This window comes from Amblyomma mixtum, chromosome 4 (genome assembly GCF_055824585.1).
Source record: "Amblyomma mixtum isolate Tamu chromosome 4, ASM5582458v1, whole genome shotgun sequence".
Classification (NCBI taxonomy): domain Eukaryota; kingdom Metazoa; phylum Arthropoda; class Arachnida; order Ixodida; family Ixodidae; genus Amblyomma; species Amblyomma mixtum.
In genome coordinates, this window is record NC_143015.1 from 90791526 (window position 1) to 90817791 (window position 26266).

The window sequence follows — 26266 nt, forward strand, 5'->3', positions numbered from 1 at the left end:
ATCAATTCCGCTTAAATGGGCATTAACCATATCGTGTAATAATACCCTGGTGGGCAAGCATGAAGGCCCCCAGTCACCGATTTCGCCGATCTTTAAAGCTTGCTTGAAACCGGTCGCCTTGAACCGAAACCGAAATGAAAACCGAAGTGCTAGCGTACCTAATTTACATTTGGCCTAACCACGCTAAATCCTCTGTAACAACTTTTTTTCTCGCCTCTCCAATTCCAGGTAGTGACGTCGGTGATGACGCCGAAGGTCGTTGATTTGCTTCGTTTCACTTAATTTCGATTTTTAGTTTTCTTATTTCTGTACAGTAACGGTTGAGAAGCAAAAGATGTGCAAATAATCAGGCTCATCATTCTTAGTCTCCTCATTCGTGCAACAAAGTTTCAACGTCGTGCGATGGCAATATCTTTCGTTTTTCTCTATTTTCTAGCTTGTATACAATCCGCGTTCAGTTTAATCAGCCTCTTCCGTCAACCGTGGAGAGCTACACTCCATCGATCTATAGGCCGGCATCGATTTGTCGCGAGCCTCTAAGGCCTCGATCAACACGGGGTTACCGACAAGTGTGTCGCTAAAGGATTGGATTTCACCACACAAACAAGCTCCCCCGCGGCACACCGCTTAACCGCAGCGCATCGCCACCGAACAAAACCGGAAGGCTTTCTTTCACACGAGAGAGCCGTCCGCCACATCTTTTTTTTTTTTTTTTGTCCCACCGCGACAGCGCCATCCGCGCCCGCTTGTTTGTGTATATACTGTAGACAGGCTTGGCAAGTTTGTGTCACTCTGTGTTCTATAATAAACACGGCGCGTGTCGGGCCGTCTTTGCGGAAACGTGCGATGCGCGCCGCTCCTCTTTCGCGATCGCCGGCGGACACCGCCACCCGCGCGGCTTCTAGTCAGGTGCGCCGTCGTCGGTGATTGATGATCGATTGATTGATCGACGCATCGAGCGCCCGCTCTCTCGTGATTGTCCCTTCTCTCTCTCTCTCTGAATTCGCTTCTTCTTTTATGTGTATCGTCTCCTCCTTCCCATTCTTGGCTGCGAATCAGCGCTGACTGCATCCGCGGCGATGCGCGGTCACTGGACCGATGCCCGCTGCTGTGTCGCCCTTATCCCTGCTTTTATCTCTTTTTGTTTGCTTTTTGTCTTCCGCGCTAGCGCGTTGAAAGTGGAACAATAGAGAGCGGGACTCAATATAAACCCCGTGGCAGTTCCTCCTTTTTCTTTTTTTTTCGTTTCCTGCGTTATATACGGCGCGCAGTTGTCGCCCCCGGGCAGCGCTGACGTTATGTTATGCGGGGAAGCCCCCAAACGCAGGGAAGACCGCTGTGTGTCGCAGGACTCGGCTGTAATCAAATAATGCTGGTGATGAAGTTGTATATATGTACATGTGCGTACGCATCTATATAGGATGAAATAAACATGCCGTATTTGCCCTTATTGTTAGGCACACCCCCTTTCTGGGGAGAAAGGAAGTGCCAGGGCAGTAAATATGAATTAAATACGAAAAGGAAACCTCATGAATACAGTGGTGAAAAATGCGAATGTTTTCGTCACCTGGGCCCTGTCAAGCTGTTTCTAGCAGTTTTTAGCCCAGATGCTCCTACTAGCGTATGTCTGATTAAGCAAAAAGAACTGAATTTATTTGGACAACTGTATCCTGTGAGCACCTGCATGTGAATTGACCATGAACAGCTTTTCGTGTGTGCGTTTTGGCTGAACCCGTGTGATCCGCACGTGTGTATGTGAACGACTGTGTCTTACGTTGGCTATGTACTGTAGGTGTTATTTGTGCGAAGGCTTAATTCGTTTGCGCTGAAGGACTAGAGAGTTGTTTTTATTGTGCTCAGTACATTCATTACATTACGGTCGAGTATAGGTGGATGACAATTAGTGGCTGCTTCAGGGCTTCAGTCGTCCCCCTGAGAGAATATATAGTACTGTATTGATTTAGACCCTTCTAGTCTTTGGATGATCAAATGGGTCTCGTCTTCCGTCCTGGTGACCGTTTCTTTGCACATGTGCCGACGTATCGTGCGTCCTTGTGCGTCCGTATAGCGAAGCGTCTCGACTCTCCACTCGTGTGCTCGTTCAAACCTGAACCATGACCTATACCACGCCTGACTTCTTTCAAGGGGATTGGGGACCAAACGGAGCCATCGGATCAATTTTCGTCATAACTGTTGCTAGAGAAAACAACCTGGAAACTCTCGCCCTCTTGCGGGCTAAAAAAGAAGCAGCAGGAGTTGCACGTTCGTTTTTTTTTTTTCTCTCTTCTTGCGCCTGGAGGGTTCTTCTAGGTCCGCCGACCGCAGAACCGGAGCACGTCATCAAAATCGGTACGCTCTCATTGGCTGGCGCGTGAACCAACGCTTCATTCTCATTGGTCTTGGGGTGATGACGCCTCTCCCTTTGGCCAGAGATTATGCACAGAAAAACCATGCTGAACCCCATTTTTTCTACAAAAACTGCCCAGGAAATACGTGGCTGAGATGGACCCGTCCCCTCCAAGAATGAGCCGTAAATCCGCCCGCTGGGTGATGTCATTGATCTTTTCTATTACAGCGGGCGAAAAAATTCAGGGGGCATTTTGGCTCTCTAAAAGAGTGCTGCAAGGCGAAAGCCTTTCCTGGCGCACTGTCTGGCATTGACTGCGAGACTGTTTGTGCTGTACTGGTGCTTCATTTCACTACACATTACAACTACACCCTTTGACTGCCGACTTTGACTGCTTCTTTAGCAGGACTCTCTCTCTCTCTGCTTTGATGGGTTCGGTTGTATCCATGGCTCTGTTCGCAGTAATGAGGTGTGTAATGTGGTCACCCACTGACGCCTTACGCCCCCTGTCGGAGCGGACAACTATTTTATTAGTTGTCGTCTGCTCCAAAAGGGGGCGTCAGGCATCCGTGGGTGACCTCATTACTTCGAATCCGCGCTCTCTGATGTCATAACCATTCCGACCAACCGAAAAGCGTGACACCTCTGCTGACAACCTTCTGCCGACAACGATGAGGCATTCAAGGCTTTCGCCTTAATACCACTACGCCAATGAAGCCGTAAGCTCCGCAAACTCTTCCTCATACGGCTGTTGATGCAGAATACCGGCAAGCACTGCAGCGTATTGTACGCACGGCGTTCTCTCTGTAATGCTACAGCTCTGCGTCTTCCTATGGGGCGTGTTTGGCGTTCGAGAGGCCGCGGCAGATAGAGCGAGCATTTAATGGCCCCCATAAATCGTGCCCGTCGTCTCACTTGACGGCACGGGGAGGTCTGGAACTGCGCGGAGGCGTGAGAAACAACTAGCCGACTGGTGGAAAGGCAACGAGGACTGCACGGAGCGAGCGCTCGCGCTGCGCGGCTCCCAAGGCCATGTGTCTCTCTCTGGCCGGGGCCGATCGTGCGCGGAGGCAACTGGTGGCCAGGCATCCGCGCTGCGCTTGCACGAAAACAGAGACATTAGACGTTGCGCGCAGGAAGCAACGATGGGGAGACGCTCGCGCACGCAATCGAAAGAGCGTGGCTGGGAAAGGGAAGGTCCTCTGTCGCCATAGTCGGGCTTCCGGTGACGGAAGTTGCGCGCGTCGGAAGGATGCTGGGACCATCATGAGGCCAGCTGGGTCTACTGCAAGTGGGCTGTTTAATATATATATATATATATATATATTATCAATTCCTTGAATCAATTACTGAATTTCGATGGAGGCGAAATATTCTAGAGGCCCGTGTACTGTGCGTTGTCAGTGCACGTTAAAGAACCACAGGAGGTCGAAATTTCCGGAGCCCTTAACTGCGGCGTCCCTCATAGCCTGAGTCGCTTTGGGAAGTTAAACCCCAATAAACCAAACCAATTGCTCAAAGATAACAGATTAAAAATACAGTAAGTTGGGGAAGTCACATTGAAATACTTAACAGATTTATTCAACGTTTTGACCAAGGACTGGTCTCTTCGTGGTTGGAACGTTGAATAAATCTGTTAAGTTTTTCAATGTGACTTCCCCAACTTCTTATATTTTTAATCAGTTGCCTTGAAGATTTTGTTATCCCTTATATATATATATATATATATATATATATATATATATATATATATATATATATATATATATATATATATATATATATATATATATATATATATACACACACACTCTCAGCAGCCTTCCCACCGTGTCAGGTATGGCCGCCGCGGTGGCTGAGTGGTTACGGCGCTCGGCGCTGACCCGAAATACGCCGGTTTGATCCTGCGGTAGAATTTCTATGGAGGCGAACTTTTAAAGGCCCATTTACTGTGCGATGTTAGTAAAAGCTGAAGAACCCCAGGTGTGTCGAAATTTCCTTAGCCCTTCACTACGGCGTCTCTCAGAGCGTAAGTCGCTTGGGACGTTAAACCCCCATAAACCAAATTTTACATGAATTGTGCGCAGGGACAGCCAGCAAAGGTTCAATTAGCTTGCACCCATCGTTCGTGGTGTTCTAGCTAGCGCTGTAATAATTAGCGACAAAGTTCCCGCTTTGCCTTTTAGCATAGTCATGATTAAACTGACCGCCCTTTTGTTATCTCACAAAGGGGATCGACCTGCCTTCATAAGGTATCCGTTGGGCCGGCATTAAAGGACGCAAAAGGAGTGTTACGCCTGCGCAGTTTCTTCGCCTCTAAATCCAACCCGTGTGTGCGTGTGCCTCGATAGTTCGATACCTGCGGCAAGGAAACTGTTCTTTTTTTCAGGACTGCTATGAAGGCCGTAGTAAGCAATTAACAGCAACTAAGAAAGTGGGGATGTTTAGACAAACAGCTATATTTGCGTTTAAATAAATAAAAACTAAAAGCTCGTATCACATTAACGACTATGGACCGCTGGAGAGAAAGCTCCGTTAATTATTACTTAACTACCTTTAAGGACAGCTCTGAAAGGAAGATTTACGATCAAACGACGGAATTCTTTGTTCTTGGCTAAACGAATCTTCGAAAACAACTGTGTCTTTACGATAAAGATGTCTGCGCACGGTTTGAACGCGACTTGTGCGCTAAGACGGATGTACAATGAGCACGTGAAAGTCTATTTACATTGGTCCCCTTGAAAACAGTTTAAATGGCAGCTTTGAAACGAGCCAGCAGCCGCCGTGTCAGCTGCCGCTAATGATTCTTTTGTCGTAGCGCCTTGTGTATGGCGATATAGCTCATTCGGCGTCTTCAGGAGAGCAAGAAATGAACTTTAAAATGAGCGCTCTGCTCAATGCCTGGGCCACGAATGCTGCTCTAAGCCCGGAGGCCGCTGAGGGGGCAGTTTGTTTTCCCCCGTGTAGTACCGAACATTATAATGTTATAAGGTTTAGGTTTATTGGGTTTAACGTCCCAGAGCAACTCAGGCTATGAGGGACGCCGTAGTGAAGGGCTCCGGGAATTTCGACCACCTGCGGCTCAAAATTTCCGGAGCCCTTCACTACGGCGTCCCCAAAAATGCTTTATAAGTTGCAGTTACGTTGTATGTTGCATTGGAACATTACATTAATGCTAAAATTGCATCTTTTTCTGTCATATTGAAAATTAGTTTAACATTAAAAGGAGGTATTTTCTAATGCTGACTTTAAAATATTATAATGGTAGAGTAACAAGTAATTTATATGTTGTATTATAAACATTGACTTCACGTTACAAATAAACATTGCTTCAATAGTCTTCTAAACGTTATTGTAATGTTTTGAAACATAACTATCAAGTACACTGCGTCCCACAACTTTTCCGCTGTTCTTGTGGTGCACGTGTTTTTCAACTAGCAGTACTTTGCAGCGAAACCTCTTAGGTTATGCCTACCATAGATATATGCCCAGGCCCATTACTTTGTTAGAGAGCTTTGCTTATCACCGATTCGCCACTATCACTGGCGGGCCTGCATGCTCGTGCAAGGTTGCTTTAATTATTTTTGGGAATGTTGCATTTATGTGGCTAAAATGATTAATTAATGTTACGGAAGCGTTATCGGAATGTTTCCGTGGTACCTGGGCTTGGCGGTCTGCCCTCCTTGCGTCCACTCAACTGTGCAGTCCTGCTCATTTGGCGTGGTCAATGATGGAATGTCGCGCGCATGTTAAGTGGCGCCGCCACATCCTCTGGCCTGCACCGTTGAAGTTGCGTGCTGTGCACCATCATGGCGGCTGTCTTTTTAACGTGCAAGCCTCCTGCAATGATTTCATTTTGACTTCCTTTTATTATATCCCGCTTTTTTTGTTGGCTGATACGACGCCGCGACTCGCGTTCCCGCTTCATCATTGGCTGAATCCCGATGGTGGCAAATAAGGGCGTGGCGTCGCTTTAGCCATTTACAAAGAACAAAAGGGTCCCACGAATGCGTTTCAGTACCAATTCCGGGACTTTATAGTTGCTCAATGTGCGTGTGATTGCCTGTGGCTCCGGCGGTTCACGTAATTAACACCGGGATGCCATCCTACGCTGTGAGACGTCACGACTGCTGATGAAGCTCACTACAATTAGGGTGCCTCGATCGATGCGAGCGGACGTCAAGGCACCCTAACTGCAGTTTCAGTTGTGCGCCCTCTGTCGCTGAATTTCACTTCGCATTGTCATAAGCGTTGGGCCATTCTTCTAAAACATTGGTTACATTTAGCGGGGACACCCTGTGTATATGATCTGGGAGCAGTGCGTTCGTTCATATATTGGCAGTGGCGCGCTCCCTGGGGCTCAAAGCGGGCACGTGGTAGTCTTTCGCGAGCTCGCGAACTATACAGATCCGGGTGCAAGGGCAGTGCGGGGATCCCGCCGTCGCTTTGGGTGCTATAGTCAGCACCTGCAAGTCTCCGTGCGTCGGCTGTTCGATATCCGAGCCGGCACGCCGCTCGTTCTGGCCCGAGTCGTGCGAACGCGTCGTTCCCCACGTGCGTTGTACGTGAGTTGCCGGTGCGTGGTCTGTGCACCTTCCCCGTGTGGCTAACGAAGCGTCATTGCGCGCCGCTTATTTATGGGTCGCAGCTGTTGCACGGCGCGGCCCGCGTGTGCGTGCTCGCGTGCGGCGGCGATCAGAAAGACTGCCCCCGGCTCGTGTTCTTCCTCGGCCCATGCAAATGCTCTTCCCGGGGAGGCTTGCGAGCTTCATTGGGAAGCTCCCCCCCCCCCCCCCCCCCCCGCACACGAGCTCTTCGAAACCCAATGTCACTACAGTGTCGTATGGGACAACATGGTTAAAGGCAGTTGATGTAAGGGTATTGTCGAAGAGAATACAGGTTGCCGGCAGACATGTCTAAAGCATGTCATCTCACGGTTAAAGGCAGTCGATGTAAGGGTATTGTCGAAGAGAACAGGTTGCCGGAAGACATATGTCTAAAGCATGCCAGGTTGCCAATGGCTGGAGTGCTGCGGGTCTTTATTAAGAAGGGGTGAGCTGCCATACGAAAGCGAACTTTACCAGGTGGCCACAATACGTGAAAAGTGAGGTGTTGAGATTTGGGACAAAGATCTGTGCGGCGTGTGACAGAAACAGGTCATATGGCCTTTTGTAGCTGTTGCACATCTTGAACAAGTACTTGCTTTATAAACCATTGCCTGCTGTTGCTTTTTCGTGTTTTTTTTCTGAACTGCAGAAGATGGCTAGTCACCTCGATTTGTGCCTTTTTAAGTGAACACCACTAATCAGACAAGAATGCATAGGAGTAATTCACATATAACAGTTTATTATCCAGGATTGCAAATAAATGGAATAGGAATGTTGGCACTACATTTCATTTACTTGTTTTTTTCATTGGTACCTCAGGTACCTGAAGGTCCTTGGCGATTATGAGCACAGTCTCCCTTAAAAAATACAAATAAGATACCAGAAAGACTAGAAGAGATGTTGCTGTTACAATATTATTCCTTCCTTGAAAATGTTTTCACCAACCTCAGGGGCAAGGGTGGTTATGTTTGCAGTTCATGGGTAATGGTACTTGTTAGGAAAATCCTAGTGCTGCCTTAGCAGCTGATGGTGTGCACCTGGATTATATTGTTTTGAAGTGATGTGGAGGACTGCTTCAAGAGTCGAAATGACAACAATTTAAAAGAAGCGCCAGTTATATCACTTTTTTATTATACCTAGCGTCTCCCATACTGAACACTGGTGTCACAGGCATAATATGGCTGCTTAAAACGAAACAGCATGAGAATAGATGCAATTTTAAATTCTCTGGTTGTAGGTGAATACCAAGTGCAAGAGAGTGCACAAGACATTAATTAGTATACAAAGAAAAACACTTCACCAAAATTTGATGTCTGTGCTCGTTTAAAAAAAAAGAACTTTTTATGAATCGCAAATACCAAAAAAGGTAATTAACATGCATACTGCGACATATCGAGCATTTCTTTTTATGGATCTCAGTCTAGACCACATTGGCAGCCACTTGTAGTTGGTGTGTCCCTGACGCATTCTGGATTGTCACCAGCCACAATCGAATGTCAGCAAAAAAAAAATTCCACCTATTAACTTCCAACTCTAAAGTTCTCGGCAGTGTCTTGCTCCGGTTCGAATGCTAGCAGAGGCAGAGAAAGTGAAATTATTTTATCTTTACAGAAAAAATTTTTCTATTACCGTATTTTCCGGTGTATAAGACGCGTTTTTTTTTTTTCAAAAATCTTGCTGGTGCGTCCTATACAAGGGTGCGTCTTATATGCGAATTTTTCGTTTTTTTTTTTGCGAGTTCAGAAATTACTCAGGTTCATGTTCAAGCTTTTTTTCACCGAAAAAATATTACTACCAGTAACGCGGTTGTAACATTGTTAATACTTCAATACGGAAACCGCCGTGCGCAACTTTTTTAGGTGAACTTTATCATGAAACGGCGGGGTTGACCACTTCCGGGATCTTAAACACGCGGCCGTTTCGGAGGCCCCAAGCAAAGGTAATGTGAAATGCCAAAAGATGGCGACAGTCGCGCTTCTCACCATTGTCAAGACAAGCCAAGAGAAGCCGATATTTTTTTTTAGTCACCCTTTGCAAGTACGAAGTGCGAAGAGAATGCTTCAGACGTGTTGCCTTTTCGATAGCGCATCCGAAGATGAAGACTTTGAAGGTTTTATGTAAAAATAAATTGTTATGGACATAAAAGAGAGTTATTTCGCTTTTTTTACTTTTGTGCTAAAACGTGGGCTGGTATGGCGTGAGTGTTGCCTTTTTCGATCACTTAGCGTTGCTTAAGAACTTCTCACACGTACGGTGCATTTTGCGATGGTCGCATAAGCATGTTTAATTAAGCCTCACTAGCCTAACTGGGTAAATTGGGGTGCGTCTTATACACGGGTGCATCTTATATACCAATTTTTTCAATGACAGCCTGCATATATGGCGGGTGCGTCTTATACAAGGGTGCGTCTTGTACACCGGAAAATACGGTACATTCAGCATTTATAGCCGTTCTGTGCCATGCTGCCCGCTTATTGTTTCAAACTGCAGTACTTTGGTGCAGCAGCAGAATCTAGCTTCATTGTGGCAGAATTTACTCCTTTAACAATAATTTTCAAGTCTGTGTATTTTCAGTTGCTCTTCTCTGCCAGATGGCTTTAACATGAATTATATACGCCCTTGCTCTCTGACAGCAACTTTTGCCAAACATTTCACTCGTGTGACACCGCAGCTGCTCTCAGCATGAAGTTTCTAATTTTGCTCCTCTGGGGGTTTTATGTGTCAGAGGCAAAATATTTGTTGTATTTTTTTAAGGCACTGGTTTCCATGCAATAAAGTTTCTTGGAAACGACTTGAGAGGGCAGGTGAGAAGCTCACTATATTTTTGCGTGCTGTGTACTCTCGTTTCATAAGACGCTTTTTTGTTTGCCGTCATTTCATGTGGAAACAAAATATACTACAGCCCTCTGGGCCTGTTACAATGAACTCTCTCTTTCACACGTACGTGCATGCACGCACACACAAAACATGGGCCTATTTCAGAGTTTCATGTGTAGTTGCGTACTATGACAACCAAAATTATTTGAGTTTGCTTCATGTTAGGTTTATCCTGTCAGTGTGAAGTATTTTGACTTCACCATTCTTTTGGAGTGAAAGCTCCACTTCTTGTAAAAACCTTGAAGGTCGTGTTGTGACACAGATCTGACCTTGAAGCGGGCTCAAATAATAAAAAAAACAAGAAAATTGTGGTGTAGGTGGGAACTGAACCCAGTCCTCCAGCATGTGAGGTGGGCATGCTTCCACTCCGGCACGACTTTGTTTTTATCTGTGCAACTCTTGGAAGTGAATGAAGGTGCATCTAGTGAATGTGCGGATGTCCAAGAAATGTATCTTCGAGATATGTACTGATGCGAGCATGAATAATTTAATTACGAGCATGTAATTTAATATCCCAGTTAAGCGACTAGCGAACTACGTTTCCAGTGAATTTCCTTTGTGCATGGCGTGCAGTCGTAGCGCCATCATGCGGCACCCACTGAAACCCTAATACGCAATGTACAGTGATTGTCCTGCAGATGGCACGCATCTAGTGAATGCAGAGACATCTTATAAGCGTATCTTCGAGTTGTGTACTGAGGCGTTCATGAATAATCTAATTTTGGGCATGTAGATTACAGATGTTCTAGTTAAGCAAGTAGCGAAGTTGTCTGGAATGCACTCAATGTTAGACGCCGAGTCTTGTCTAGGTACCCGATACACCACCGCTTTTGTACTCTAAGCAGGTTCAACAGTAGTTAAACCACAGCTAATTTTTTACACCTAAACCAGATGTTCAAATAAAGGCCTGTTTCATCCAAAATGGGAGCAGACATTGATTGCCATTCTTTTTGTTTGGCTTTTGCAGGGGCTTTGGGAAGCAGGGATACCAGTGCCAAAGTGAGTACCAGTTGATCTTGCTCATTCAGTCCCGTTGAATAACAGCATGGTTCTCTCACTAAGCATATGTTAATCTGGAGTGACATAATGTGATAGTTTACGTTGCTGTAGCTCAGGGGTCTCTAAACTGCGGCCCACAAGCCTCCTACTGGTCCTGCGTCTCATTTTTCGCTTTTTTGCTAATGCACATGCTAGAAACATATTTGGTCATAGCTTACTTAGAAGAGTTGCACTGCATTTATCGTTCACGACATGAAAATAACGATGTGTTGCAATACCATTCTGGTGCATGTGCACTACTGACTTGCTTTATGTATGTAAGGTATTTCTGTTGTTTTGACTTGTGACAGAATATCCAGTCAGCCTAGATCAGTGCGAAACTTAAACTGAAAACTGAATTTCCTGGTAGACTCAGCCACTCTAGTCATATGCTTCTTTATGCCGAACAAGCTCTAGGGAAGTCCTTGAAATTCACAGGGAACTGACTGTGTCGGAAGGTGTGTTAGTACTGTCGAGTCAAAGTGACGCTAACGAAAACTCCAATCCAATCATTGTTTTCAGTAACAATTGATTCTGTGACTCTATGTTGACATTTGTCTGGCAGCAGAAGACGCATTTATTTGTGAGAAAATCGAAAATCTTCTCACAAGGTCATTCAAACTCTTGACATCCTTGCCAAAAAGGACGAGTTGCCACCATTTTGAGGTGAATGGCAATGTAGCATAGCCTCTGGGATCCGCAGAAAATGGGGGCCGACTCACACAGTGTACTTTCGAAATTGGCTATTGAAGGCAGCACCTGTATTTCGCTTCTTTCTTTGGTCTCTTCTAGCTTATAATTGTTCCGTTAAGGGAGAGTGGTCTGTTTGTGATTAGAAAGCGGTACTCCGTAGATTCAGATCAGATTCTATTTCTCCTCTTTCCTCTTGATAACCTTGGACCTACGTGGAAGGTAACGGTGATGTTTCCTAACCAGGGTTAGAAACCGCAAGTCCGTCTTCTTGCCAGTGAAGCGGTTAGTAAGTGCCTGATTACCTTTACTGTTATGTCAACGACTTTCATGACTGTTCAGTGGCTGGGCTGTTAGGTAGTCGTCGTCCATCCTTACTCACAAAAGACGAATGTGCGAGGATCAGGCTTCGCTGCTGGAAGGATTAGAGATGCTGCCTCCTTTAAGGGGAAACTGCATAGGTTTTATAAATCAACGAGCATAAGAGGGTCGAATGTGTGAAACTTGCAGGTAAAGCATGCGAAGTCTTTTTGGGCTAGCACTTGAAATAGTGAAGTAATCGCTGATTAAAATTCGGATGCCCTTCAAGATTCTCCGCAGCGCACAATGCCAAGTGGGGGTGTGCCTGATGACATCATCGAAGGTATCGATACATTTCCAACGCACAAACACCTGCTTTGAAGGAAAAAAAACCAACACCACCAAAGGCAAACCCCGCCGAGAGTTGTTTGGCAGCGTCTAACTAGCCAGGGCAGGGTATGGCTGACGACTGCGCTAATTTGAAATCATGCCTTCAGTGGTCACGTTGAATTTCCTTGCACTCCTCCGGTGCATTGAGGAGAAGCGCAAAATTCAATCGTCGTTTGCGTCACTATTTTAAATGCTAGCGGAAAAACACTTGGCATGCTTTACCTACAGTATATGTATATTTGAATCCTTGAATATTGCTTAATTCTAAAAAAAAGTGCTGCAGTTGCCCTTTAATACTTTACTTTATTCGTACAAATTTCAAATCAGCATCAAAAGATGTTAAAGAAACACTTTATTTCTTGGACGTCAGGTCTATCCTCGATTATGCCTCTGTTATTTGGGACCCAATCAGGCATACTTGATTGAAGCAATAGCAAAACTTCAAAATCAGGCTGCACGCTTCGTATCCAATAATTATAACCCCTTCCAAAGTATCACTGAGATAAAATCGCTGCTGGGCTGGGAACCGTTAAACATCAGAAGAAAAAATTTGAGACTTAAATTCTTCCACCGCATCTTCTATAATCAAACAGAAATTGGTAGCCGTAACTACCTTTTGGAACCAATTTATGTCTCGACTCGGCACGACCACTCCAAGAAGGTGCGCGAATACAATACTAACACAAACAGTTTTTCTAAATCATTCTTTCCACAAACTGTGAAAGACTGGAACTTGCTGCCGGAAGAGTGTGTTTCAGTCTTTCATAATCACGATGTTTACTGTCGACTGTATTCCTGACAATCTAATCCTTTCCTACTATTGTTCAAGATTTCTGTTACCTTTAATAATGTTCACTTATTGTTTTGTTTTACTTTGATGTTAACTTCGCTTAATGTTCTTGTTGCTTTTTGTGTGAAAATGAATACGTTGTTTTGAAACTGCCTCCCCTGCGATAATGCCTTCGAGGCGACGCAGGTATTCTGTAAATAAATAAATAATACGCCGTGTTGCTAGGAGGAAGGGGCTCACGTGGACTGCTCTGTTGCCTTCGCAGTATGCAGCTTCGTGGTGCACAAGAGATGTCACGAGTTCGTCACCTTCAAGTGCCCCGGCAGGGACAAGGGTGTCGATTCAGACGTGAGTCCACGCAAATTTTCTTTTGCTAGTAATACAACAAGGTCATGCATTCACTGACGGCAATGCGGAGGCATGCTTGCAGGCTTTTAAAGCCACAGGTGCTCTGAAAAAAATATGTCCTGCTTTTGATTTTGTTCGCTGTCTGTCTGCAGCATGGAAACATTCAGCAGTGAGGGCAGACTATTGTGTTGATAAAGCCTTCTAGGGTTGGCATGCTCAACTGTAATTGGATGCCTCTCTTTTAGACTGTTTTTTTTTCTCTCCTGCCCAGGCAGTAATTACTGTTTCCTCTATGTGCAGTCTCTGGCTAACCATTTTTTGCAACTACATTGAAACAATGCCAGGACTATTGCAGTGGTGTCAGATCAAAAACAGTGTGATAATCTTTCCATTTTTCTCGGAGTCCATTTGTAAGGTATAAATAAATCTTTAGCAGTCAAGCCCTTCAGGCCTGGCCTGTCTTGCTTCTTTTTGTTGAGTCAGGAGTACACTTTTTAACATAATCATTTTATTTACTGTACCAACAGAGTATATTTATTTCATTTTTTACGTACTGCGTTACAGTGCTGCGGGGGGTAGGGACATTACACAAACAGTAACAAAGTAAAAAGTGCAGTCGTAAAGCAGGCTACATTACAAGATCGCAGTAGAATGGGTGAGTGTTGTGCAACTTGAAAATGGGTGTGTACTGCATAAGGAGCATCTCTTATGGCTTTATTTTTTTTTGTATTATGGATGTGCTGAAGAACTTGCGAACATAAAATGCACACAAAACAGTCCGTAGACATTTGCAAAAATACATAGGCAAATAATGACCTCATAGGCATGAGAAGAAAATTAACCGGAATCTAAAGAAACCGTAGTACAAGATTAAAATGCATTCGGGTAAATACATTTCCCACCCGGGCACTGCCACAGGGCCGATACTACAAGGATGAGTTGAGGCTGAGGCATTGTTGTGAAATAATTTTCTTTCCACTCTCCGATCACAGCGTTTCGCTGCGCTAAGGAGCTCCGGCAGAGGTCACCATGCTTGCACATATGTGTGCAATTAAGCGTAATGCTTCTGACATGCTGATTTGTGTGTTCCAAGTTCACATTTACTTCAGAATTGATGTCTGAGCTCTATTGAGACGTGTGCTTGAAGTACTGTAGTAGTAATGAGTTTTCAATTTGTCTTCCTGGCGCCAGCTCTGAAGTAAGTACATGTTCTTCGCAAAACAGTATGGTATATGTAAACAGCATAGCATACAAAAACAAGGACAGGGACGAGACACCTGGGAACACTGTTTTGTGCCTTCGTTCTTGTGTGTTGCGCTGTTTCCACATGCCATGTTCAACCAACTTGCCCAACTGTCTCCGCCAGTTCAGAACAACTGTACAAATTTTTCGAAGGAAAGTTGCAGTAATTTCATCCCTTAACTGATATTGGTACGCCTTTCGCTTTAAAATAATAAGCAACTTTGTGAATTTGGAATCTCGAGTGAGGAGACTGTAAGATATTTGATCATGAACTGCTCCCAAAACAACTATGTGAAACTAAAAAAAAAAATAAGACCACCTGTAAGAGTTCTGTCTTTGGGAACACCTGTTGTTTTATGCAGTCATTTTGTGCACTCTTCATTGAAAACGGTCAGTCAGTTTTTTCTTCGGAGCAATAGCGCAAACAGAGAGGGGACCAAAAACAAGTAGACACACATAGCGCTGTGTGCGTCTACTCGTTCTTGGTCCCTTGTCTGTTTGTGCTATTGCTCCGAAGTATGGACCAACAAGCCCGAATTTCAACGGGGTCAGTCAGTGTTGACAGGGAGGTAACTGGCTCACAAATGATAGCCAATCATGGGGGTTCATGGGGAGGGGATGTGTTCAGAAAAAAGGATATGGTTGTCAGACTCGGCACCTTGGCAGGGGTGGTGACGCTTTGGTGTGGTCTGTTTCTCTCAGGATGCACGCACGAAGCACCAGTTTCAAATACAGACGTACACCAGCCCGACGTTTTGCGACCACTGTGGCTCACTGCTATACGGGCTCATCCACCAGGGCTACAAATGCAAAGGTGAGCGCCGGCAGCAATTTTCTATCACCCGTGCCATCATCCTTGCCATCATCCTTGCCATCATCCTTGCCATCATCCTTGCCATCATCCTTGCCATCATACTTGCCATCATACTTGCCATCATACTTGCCATCAGCTGAATTAACTCTTTCGCAAGATCAAGGCCCTTTTTCCTGGTCTGGCTACCAGGATGTTTTTTTTTTAAAACTTTCTTCAGTCTCACCTTCTAATGCCAAATTAAAAATTCAACAATTCGAAAGTTCAAAATAAAAAAAAAATGGACTGTGTCGAATCTGAAATTGCGGACTTAAAGAAAGGGGCTCTGAAACCCCTTCCAAGGAAAGCACGTCAACTTGCTCAATCACTGCATTGTGTTGTCATGAACACCTGAGCCAAATAATACACTTCTACAAGCAGCATAGAACCCACAATCATGCGCGAAAGTTGGCGAGCCCTTTCCGGCGAGTTTTTCATGCTTGCACCCTCCTCTGTCGCACTGCTCCTGCATATACCAGTTCAGAGATGGCTAGTGGTTAGATTCTTTCAGACGTCGAGCAGCTACCATGGCCATGGCCAATAAGCAGCGTAGCTCCGGCAGGTCAGGAAGCTCCGCCCCCGGAGGGGGGGGCCGGCAGAGGAGCGCCGACCTTCCAGTGTGCAAGAAGTGACGAGAGGAGAGGAAAAGTCACGAAGACGCTGAATTTCAAATTTTTACTACAAATAGCTCAGTTTGTACAAAGCACATTAAAAAAATTCTTGCTGGACAATATTCGTGAAGCGGCGCCGAACATGCCAGGAGTACCGCAGCTTTATTAGAGCCCCTTTAATGATGCGATGGCAAGTTACACTGTTTGCAGCTCACACTGTTCAAAACAGAATTTAAATGAAAGCCTTCTGTTTTGTAAATGTACTCACGCTGGCATGGACAGTGTTTTAGTGAAGGAAAAGTGCCACATATACAGCTGAAGTCCTTATTATTTATCAAGTAGCAGCATTGCATGCTGAAGTCATGGCAGCACAAGTTGTCCAGGGCAGAAATAAGTAATGACACACCTATATGTACGTCTATGTATATGCACACCTAAAACCTATATGTCTATATACATGTCGATGTATGTACACACCTAAATGCGCTACATGCTTTTGTATACTTTCATTATGGCATGCTCCAGCATGCATGTTGAGCAAATAAAACTGTTTTCTTTCCGTATGTCTGGGACTTTGTCAAGGAAAAACAATTGTCTTCTGTTCTTATCATTTATAGCCACAGTCTTTCATGTCAGTGACAGCTAAACTTACTTTGAAAGCTTCAACTGTTTGTGCAAACTAGTAGTGGAGCTCAATTTTTGTGGTAGAGTATCGAGTAGACAAAATTTGCTGAAGTGATGGCCAGAAACAGCAATTTAGTCATTTTATTACGCGCCCATGCTTCAGCAGCTGCCAACACATTGGCGAATTCTGTAGATGGGCAAAGCGCAGTGGGATATTAGTTAGAAAAAACACTAAGCTGGTTGGTGGGGAAGAACGTTTTTCATCGAGATGAGTGAGGAGCAAAAAAAAAAAAAAATTATGCTGAGTGTCTAGCTTTTGCAAATGTAAGCTCCTTTGAGCTGAGCTTTCCAACTCTCTGTTCCGCGAAGTGTCATTTCTGTGACTTGAATTTAAACACGAGGTGTCAGAGATAGATGCCGGTGTTCTCATGTGCTCTCCATTGCCGTGTCCTGCACTTTTGTTCTGTTTCACATTTTTTTAAGACCATGAACCAGCCAGTTTGAACGACTGGTCAGTGTGTGTCGAGTGTCAAAGGCTGTTCATGTGTCATTGAAAGTGTGCGCGTGCGCTTATTGTGTACACGCAGCGTGCGACATGAACGTCCACAAGCGGTGCCAGGAGAGTGTGCCCAACCTGTGCGGCTGCGACCACACCGAGCGCCGGGGCCGCATTCACCTCAAGGTGTCGGCCACGCCCACGCGCCTCAGCTGCGAAGGTGCTCGCACGCCTCTTCTCCATTCGTGTGATGCCACCTCCTACGATGCTTGAGGTCGCCTCTTGGGGTGTGTGCTTGGGAGACCGATGCATGCACGGGCAAGGGAGGGGGCTTTGTGCGGGATGCCCAGCTGGAAAATTGCGGGCAGCAAAATTGAAAATTTGCCAGAAGAATTAAAAATTTGCCAACCTTTCTTTGCCACTGGGGAGTTGGGTCTTTTTAGTTTTACTGGTTACGAAAGTTCTGCTTTGCATCTCCTGCTGATTTTTGATCGCTAGCGGATGGAAGGAGCGCCTCTAAGCTCTGCCGTCAGTCGTCAGTCATCTGGTGGGATCAGTCTCTTGGCAGTTCGGACTTTTGAATGATTCAGAGCAGTTCACTTGGTAAATTTCTTGCTGACAGATGACATAATGATCTGTAAATATTCAGATTTTTGGACCTGTTGACATGCTGTGCTTTTAAACACTGTATACTTGGCAAGCTTTGCTACAGTACGATTACTACAGTGTCAGTGCATGCTAAAGAACCCCAGGTGGTCAAAATTATCTGGAGCCCTTAACTACAGCGTCCCTCATAGCCTGGGTCACTTCGGGACGTTAAACCCCATAAAACTGAACTAACTACAGTACAATTGCCTTAATTGACTTGTGCAAGTCAGTTTATGAGTTGAGTAGCCCTCTCTAGCAAAAAAAAGAAAAAAAGGGGGAAAATGGCCTCTCCGTGCAGCTGGCCAAACAAGGTTCTTAGGTAGCTGGATTAGGCAGAGCAAAAGTACATGATGCTGATTCGCTTGAGAGCATCCTGGCATCCATTAACCCGCTGTTCCATTGGATATGATGGTGGGGGCAGGGTTGCCTAATACATTAAGCAACTGGCCACAGCCTTGGTTTGCAGGATGATGCTCCCCATGGTGAAAGGCACAAATGAAGGGAAGCCGGAGAGAATTTAGGGGCGGTAAACCGCTGTGTTTAATTTCTCAGCTCCTGTTGCATAGTGATTGAAAATTCATTTTTGAGGACATTGTCTGTGAGGTGCCCTGCATTCTCCAAGGTCTCTCAGGATGGGAAAAGAGGTTTTTGTCTTTCTTTTTTTGAGCTCGCTTTAGGTAGTGTGGCTAATGCCAGTAGTAATAGGTGTGGTGGTAGTAATGGTGGTAGTAGTGGTGGTATATGGTGTTTGTAGTAATGGTGGTAGTACTTATGTATAGTAGTTCACTTTTCTATTTAGTAGTAGTTTATACTCCTGTTAGATAATTTTATCTAGTAGTTTGTTTCTATTTAGCCATAGATTGCAGTTCTGTTTAGTGCCAGTACTATTTAAAGCACATTATAGCTGTGATGACTTGATGCAAACTTCAGTAATGTAGTCTTTGGAGTTTCTTTTGCTTTTTGGCGTTAATGCAGAACCTTGCCAAATGGCAGGTTCAGATCATTTTGGCACAGCGCAGCTATAGTTCTTGAGCTTAAATCTCTCTCCGCCAGCCTTTCTAATAGTTTGATGAGGCTTGCTTTCTGACGTTGACAAGTCCATTGCTATTGCATGTTTTTCGATTGGTTGCTTGCCGAATACTAATCAGCTTTTCCTTCCCACAAAGGACTGTACCTTGTCTTGAAAGTTCACTTTGTTGAGGACTGCTCAGAATGCTTTTTTTTTTTACCTTGAGCCGTGACATTTGCAGCAATATTCACGGCTGTCACTTACTGCACGGTTTTGTGTCACTAGTATTTCCACCTCTTATTGGTTTTTTGCAACTTTGTCTTAGTTCTTTCAGGTATAATAGTAGCTCTGTCTGGGGTTCTACTGTTTGCATTTAATTTCCTTCTTAGCTTTTTAAGAAGACTTTCATTTTGCCTTTTGCATTGCGAAGTAAAAGGGTTAGTTAAGTTCTGTTTGCAGCTGAAGAAATCTTACTTACTATTGAGAGGCTGTGAAAGTGAGGTGAGGTGTCATTCTTGTATTGAATTTCGGCAGTTACAGACTTAAGGCTGACCACAGATGGAGTGATCTTCCTGCTAGAAACTGGCGAACGGCCTGCAGGTAGTATCCGTCCAATGGCTGGTGGCTATTTGGTTTCGATGAAGCTGGGCTTGATATGTTCGCCGTGCAGGCAGCTGCTCAACGAAAACGGCCAATGCGGGTTGTCAGCGTGTACCAGTCGGGGCGCGATCACGTCTTGACTTACGTCCGCCTCTACATGCTGTTCTACTTTCGGGCAACATAGTGGCATCCTTGCTTCACCACCAATTTGTCATTGCCGCCACACCGTGTCTTGCGTTCACGGCAAATGAAAGGTGCACGAAGCTTTTGCTTTGTCTGGAGATGCCCAGACCACAAAATTTTAGCAATGAAAGGCGCTAAATTTTCAGATTGCTTCTGAATTTTTTGGAGTGGCTAGGCTTAGCCAGTATGCATTGTTTGATGTCAGAAAGTGTGGAAGGTTCAATCATATTAATGATTTTGGTCCAGAAAAAGGTCAGAAAGAATGTTCATCCTCTTTGTTGGCACCGAATAAATAATGGCTTAATTGTAAATGCAAAGCTGTTCTTTTCAGCATTTTACTTAGTATATAGAATCTTGCCATTTCTATCAACGCTGAAATCATGGCCTGACAGAAGCCGCCTGTTTTTTTTGCTGCACATAGTGTAGCATGGTGATGGCATGCCTGCGTTCCGCTGCGCTAATGCTGACTGTGTAAAGTTCGTCAAGCAAGTTTGCTCCATGTGGGTCATCCTATAGCAAAACATGCCAGGGCTAGATATTATAGTGTTCAAATTTGCGGAATACAGACTGTGGCTTCAAACAGCTGGCGGCATCTACCATCTCTCATTTCAGAATACTCAGTGCGGCTTGCGCTTTTCGGTGCAGGCTGATGTACGACAGTGCTGAATGCTTAGCTTTGGGTAGTTGGTAACTGGGCTCCTTCCTTTGTCAAGGAAATTAAGCAAAGACGATTGAAGGGAGACCTTTCCTTTCTGACCAACATCTGGAAGAGTGAAATGAGGTTCAATGCAAAAACTTTAACACCAGGTTGCATTCACACTCCGGTTGCCAAAGATATGCTGATGCCTTCGACAACTTCTTAATGTCCTTTATTACCCAAACATCATTTTAGCCGGATTCCTACTAACCCTTGTACGACAAGCCAACTTTGAAAAGCAGTGAGGTCGATGTGGTAATGTGCACGAAGGTGTGTGCTTAGCATTGGAGCAGCATTGAGGTTGTGTGATCTTTATCCACCTTAAGACACTTGTATGACTTAGTCTCTTCTCCCGGCGACCTAAACTAAAGCTGATTGTTGAAGCTAAGAGCAGAATTTATTATTTGACAGCAATTTATTGCAGTGGTTTCTCTGGTTTAGGGACAGGCAACCATCAATACATTCTAAACTATACCTGTGGCTAGGCCTTTTGAAATTTGCTGTCAGGATTGAAATGGGAGACGAGGAAGCTAGTTTAATTGTTTATGCATTGCTGCTCCACTAGACTGTGCGTGCGCCCCATGCCTTCGAGCACAAACTGTGCAAGAGCGGTCATGGTGTAGTTTTATTGTTAATTAAAAGACTAGCGCATAAAACTAGGACAAAGACAGAGAAGGAGACAGGACAAGCGCTAAACATCAACTGAAGGTTTACTACACCAAACATGTACTTAAAAACACTTCAGTGGCACATGCGCACACTGAGTTACAAAAAACTAATCAAGAAGTGGCAAACTGTTTCGAAGATACATGGTTTCTTTCCTGGTCAGGGCAAGTGACGTCGTGCTGACACACTGGTCACCTTCCCTGATAATGTGATAAGCCTCACAAATCTCACGACCTAACCTTGTGCCTCCCCTACCAAGCACACACGTGGCATCAAACGCCGGCACGCACCCGCACCGCTTACAATGCGTAGCCAAATGGCTGCCCCCCGCCAATGAATCCACCAGCGTGCGATGCTCTCGTAGCCGTTCATTTAGGCAGCGTCCAGACTGTCCCACGTAGCATCTACCGTTGATGTTGATGTTTAGCGCTCGTCCTGTCTCCTTCTCTGTCCTTGTCCTAGTTTTATGCGCTAGTCTTTTAATTAACTATGACAAACCAACTAGCCCAGCTTTCCGCCTTGATTGTAGTTTTATGCCTGTAAGAATGGCTGTCTACGAGGTCGTCAAATGTTGAGCTACAAGCTTAGTACTGTGATGCTGCGTGTTGTGAGACGTGGGACAAGAGCGTCTCTAGAGTGAAGGAGTGAGCATTCATTAATTGAGCACTGTGTCTCAAGGCCTCAAGGAACATAAGAAATAGGAGCGTCCTCAGACAGAAGCCTGCTGTAGAAAGGCAGGAAAATTGTTCCTCACTCAACTGACGTAACGGTGACTGTGGAACTTGACAGCTTTCTTGACAGGATCAGTTGCTTAAAGTGTTGGTTTAGCATTACTAGTCTAATTCTGTCACATGTGCATGACAAAAATCATTGAGCATTTAAATAAATTTTATTATTCCTTCATGTATATTGGCCAGATTCAGGCTTTATGCGATGTATATCGAAATTTGTGGTGCAGATCATAAAATGCATGTCTGCAAAAGTTGGTGCTCTATTCAGTCTTTCTTACTTTTGCTCTGCTTTTAGCAGATCATTGTTTGATAAGATGACAGAATAGGCCCGTTGTAATCATGGGTACCATCAGTTGGTAGCAACATGGTTATAAATTCTTCACTCTTGGTGACACTGCTAATGGTCTCCACGTAGTATGTGAATTTGAATCTCAAATCAGGAAGGCTAAGTGGTGGAACACTATCATGGTGGCGCACATAACCCACTGTAATGCATTCTACTATGGTGTAGTGATCTGGGTCATTTTTTCAGCTGCTCTCATTTCCAGATTAAAATCAGTGGTCACTCTGATGTTGTACTCAAACTTTTTGGAACCTCTATGCAAATACTCATTTTACAGCATTTATATCTGACAGGGGTCATTACCTCAGTCATTAGTGATACTTTGCATTACTGGATAATGTTTTATGAGTCCATGGCAAATCTTAGGCCCTTGCTACTGGCTGCATAGCTTGTAGACTTATCTAATGTGAATCACTGGAGTCTATGTGTAACGTCATTATCTTAAACCTTCCTTACTGTGTGTTCTATAGCAAGATGTCCGGTTTGTGAAATTACCATAGTACACAGGCTATATTAATTATTCAGACACTGAACTTTCTCACTGAAAGTCTTAGTGCTGACGATTACTTTATAGTGAGTAACCTAACCTTTAATGTTTCTGCTGTGGACTGCGATCTGCCAGTGGAACACACACAATACAAGGCTTTTATGAAATAAATTTTATTCTTTATGTTTAAGATAACAGTAATGCTCAATGAGTGAAGTTTTTAGTAATGAAACTTTGGGTTAATTTACTGCATGTCATAAAGTTTTCTTATTTTGAAGTTTAGTTGTTTTATTTTTTAGTGCAATTCTGAGCTATCATGCAGTGTTATTTTGTTCGGGGACTACATACAGGGTTGGCACAAACTAACTCTCCCCAATTTCATATCCTGCCGTATTTTTTGCATCGCTTATGCACACATGATGCAAGATGCTGAGAAGCTATACACACATCAAGAGCAGTGGAATAAGAATAAACCAGAAGCTACAGCATTTCACATTCCACATTCATCACAGAATGTGCCGTGACATAGTAATTATGCATTGTTTGTATACCTTGTAACTGCACAAATTGAATTTCCATTTCAATGGCACCCTGTTCTGTGTTGTGTAGTCTGCTAATTTAGTTGGTATTACACCTAAAGATGGAGGCATAGCAGGGCTGTGTCTCTGCCTGGTTTCATAGCTAAAAGTTGCATAAAGAGAGCATATAAATTTAAAAAAAGTTGGAGCATTCATTTGGGCTAACTCTGTAAATGTGCAATTTCTGTATTTTTTGTGTTAACCCATTTCTTCATTATCTGTGATTCCGTTGTTACTGTGCTTTTTCCTGCATGCTCTCTATTTTCTTCTTTTCCACTTCTTTGAGATATTCAGATTAGCTCTTTTTAGATGTTCTTTGTTTCTGTTTTTCAGTCTAAGGCTGGCGGAAGTTTTTTTTTTATTTTTTGCAATTTTAGGAGGTCCCATTTCAGTGCCTATGTTTGTGTTGCTTGTTTTCTCTCATGTTTGTACCGCTGAAAGACTGCAAATAAACTTTAGCTTCAAGAGCATGAGCCGAGTGTAATGGTCTGGTCGGGTGTACTGCTTTACTGCTGAAACTGGAGACTGCTTGCAATTAGTACTGCAGGTATTTGCACAAAGTTCACGCACACAGTTCATGTGGGGCTTGACGTGTCCTTTCAGGCTAGCCTTTCCATGTGAATTCACATGCCCAGTTCTCTGAGGAATTTTTCCCAACTTTATTTGCCTTCCTTGCACGGCGTTCTTTCAAATATTTTCTTTTACTTGAGTGCAACCCGTTTTGACCAAAGTAGGAACCCGTGTAAGCAGCAGCAGGGTTAGCTTTTTAAACTTTGCTTTGTGCATCTCCTCCTTATACATGAATTTCTCGTTGCATTGTCAGTTACTGCTGCCCAAGTGTTCAAGAATGACAGAACCTCGTATAAGGACGTATTCATTGAGTTTAAGGAAGGTGAAAATAGCATTAACTAGCTGGCACAAGAGCCAACACTGTAGTAGTGTTTTCTGAGGAGATGCATGCCTGGAGCAGTGTGACTTCATGTGACAATTCTTGGCTCTCCATGGCACTGTGTTAAATGCCAGTTTGTATGGCTGGGGTATTGCCCCTTTGGGGCTGAGCGATTAGGGCAACAAGAGATAGTTGTTCCCAGGCACGTATTCAGGGGGGGTTGTGAGCCCCCTCCTCTCTTGAAATCAAGCTCAAACCCTCCCTCCACCAGTCTTCCTAAAAGTTTCTTGTTAACCATGCTCCCCCCCCCCCCCTTTCTGGGGTACAGTAAATACCCTTTGGCCTCTCCTAAAAAAGTTTCTGGCTACATGCCAGGTTATTAACTTTGTGTGGCAAGCTACGATTAAGTTAGATAGCAGTGCAACCGGACTGAAAGCCCAGAAAAAAAAATAATGAAAAAAAATACTGGTCCAGTCCAATTGGGTGTTCCACTTAGATACAGTTGGAACCAGTTGTACCCAATAGGTCAGCCAGTCAAGCTCATGGATCTAATTGGGTAGTCCATTTCATTTCCCTGCATCCAGTCAGGCATTCCAATTTGTTCGTCCCTTCCGATTAAATCATCCAACTGATTCCTGAGTTTCCAAATGGTTTCATCACTCCCAATTGGATTGCCCAGTTGGAACCATTTAGAACCATTGGAGCTTTCATTTAGAACCCAGGAAACCAATTGGAAGCTCCAAGTGGTTCCAGTTGGCCCCAAGTGAATATTCCAATTGGAAAGTCCAAGTAAAAGCTAGCGATGTAGTACAATACAAACTTCGGCTAGTTGGTACAGGTGCATTTTTGGGTGGAACAACGCAGCTGAACAAAAGATGGGCAGCTGTCGTCTGTGTTGCTTGTCTCTCTTTCGTCTGGCTACTCTGTTCCATCCAATAAGCTAAGGATGCCTTTAACTGAGATCTGCATATATATAGCTCTCTATGAAAACAGAGCAGTGAATTAATTAGGTTTTTGGGAAAGAGAGACTCTCACCTAATCTTCTGAATTGTTTTAATTATTTGCACCATCACCACTGGCATGGTTAAATTGGGACTTCGCTTGATGGACAAGCACCACTAGCCCCAGCAGGAGGGTCCCACATATTGGTTATATAGGTTGGTGCAAAAGTGCATTCTGTGGATATATACTGAACTTATATTACTAGTGTCTGCTGTAATGTTCATGTGTGATGCACGCTTGTTTCTCATGCTTGATTTCCGTAAAAGTTTAATTGTCATAAACACGTTAGCATGAGGCAGACGTCTCCCACAAATATGAGGAGGATAGCCTGTGGGTTCCAAATAGAATTCACAATTTTCTGGGAGGGTTTGGGCAGTTCAAACCGTTTGAGTTCAATATGTATGCCATTCGAGTTAACTGGCAAGCCAGTGATCTGGTTGTTTGATCAGTTATTTCTAATTGGAAGCACCAATTGGACTCAAATGGTTGAGCCCTATGGGTTGCAAAGACACTAGTTTTTGACCGCTTAGTTTCGGTGTGGAATTTTCTGGACCTATTGTTTTTTTTTTTACTGGGAGGGGATGCCACAGAATTCCAGCATGCTCTTTCATGGTTTCGACCTTGCTGGAGAAACAGACTTATCTTCAGCCCATGAGTTTCCTGACTTCTGAAGACAGACATCATGCGCAGTTACATTAGTTGCACACAACTGTACCACTCCTCTTGCACTACCAGGTTGCAGTAAAGTGCATCTGAAGGAAGCATTTTTTCTTGGCTTTTGCTGATGCTTTTCACTGTGCTCCCAAAGTCTCTCTTAAGCTGCTGGTGCTGCTGCTACAGGTAGCATGGACTTTGTAAGATCTCAAATCCTAGCGGCTCTTCCTTTGAGCGTGGCAGCATATCTGTGGTTTTAGAACGTCGGACCATCATCATCAGCCTGATTACGCTCACAGACTGACTGTGTTCAAGCCTGAAGGGGTGCTTCTCTGGAGGTTGGCTTCGACCAGACAGTCTCCCACTGGTCAAGACATGCTGTCGTGACGACCACGGAGGCTTCTCTGCAGACTCTGCCTTGCGCTGCTGCATCAGATTGTCCACGGTGTCACTGTCACTGGTGCGAGGCAAAAAGCCATGAGGTTCATGTAGCATTTGATTGATGCTTCTTTATACTCCACAGTGGGTGTCATGGACACCAGCGAGCATCTGTAAATAATGCACTGTTT

General features: G+C 44.4%; 1 protein-coding gene across 2 annotated transcripts in view; it reads left to right on the top strand.

Annotated features, from left to right (window-relative positions):
- The window catches only part of Pkc53E (Protein C kinase 53E), a 134892-nt gene that overhangs the window by 61565 nt on the left and 47061 nt on the right, over nucleotides 1-26266 (top strand). For both annotated transcript variants that reach the window (XM_089587054.1, XM_089587053.1), the window contains exons 2-5: nucleotides 10799-10830; nucleotides 13305-13387; nucleotides 15332-15443; nucleotides 17302-17430. In XM_089587054.1, coding sequence (XP_089443180.1) covers nucleotides 10799-10830; nucleotides 13305-13387; nucleotides 15332-15443; nucleotides 17302-17430 — 356 coding nt within the window. The remainder of the gene's footprint in view (nucleotides 1-10798; nucleotides 10831-13304; nucleotides 13388-15331; nucleotides 15444-17301; nucleotides 17431-26266) is intronic.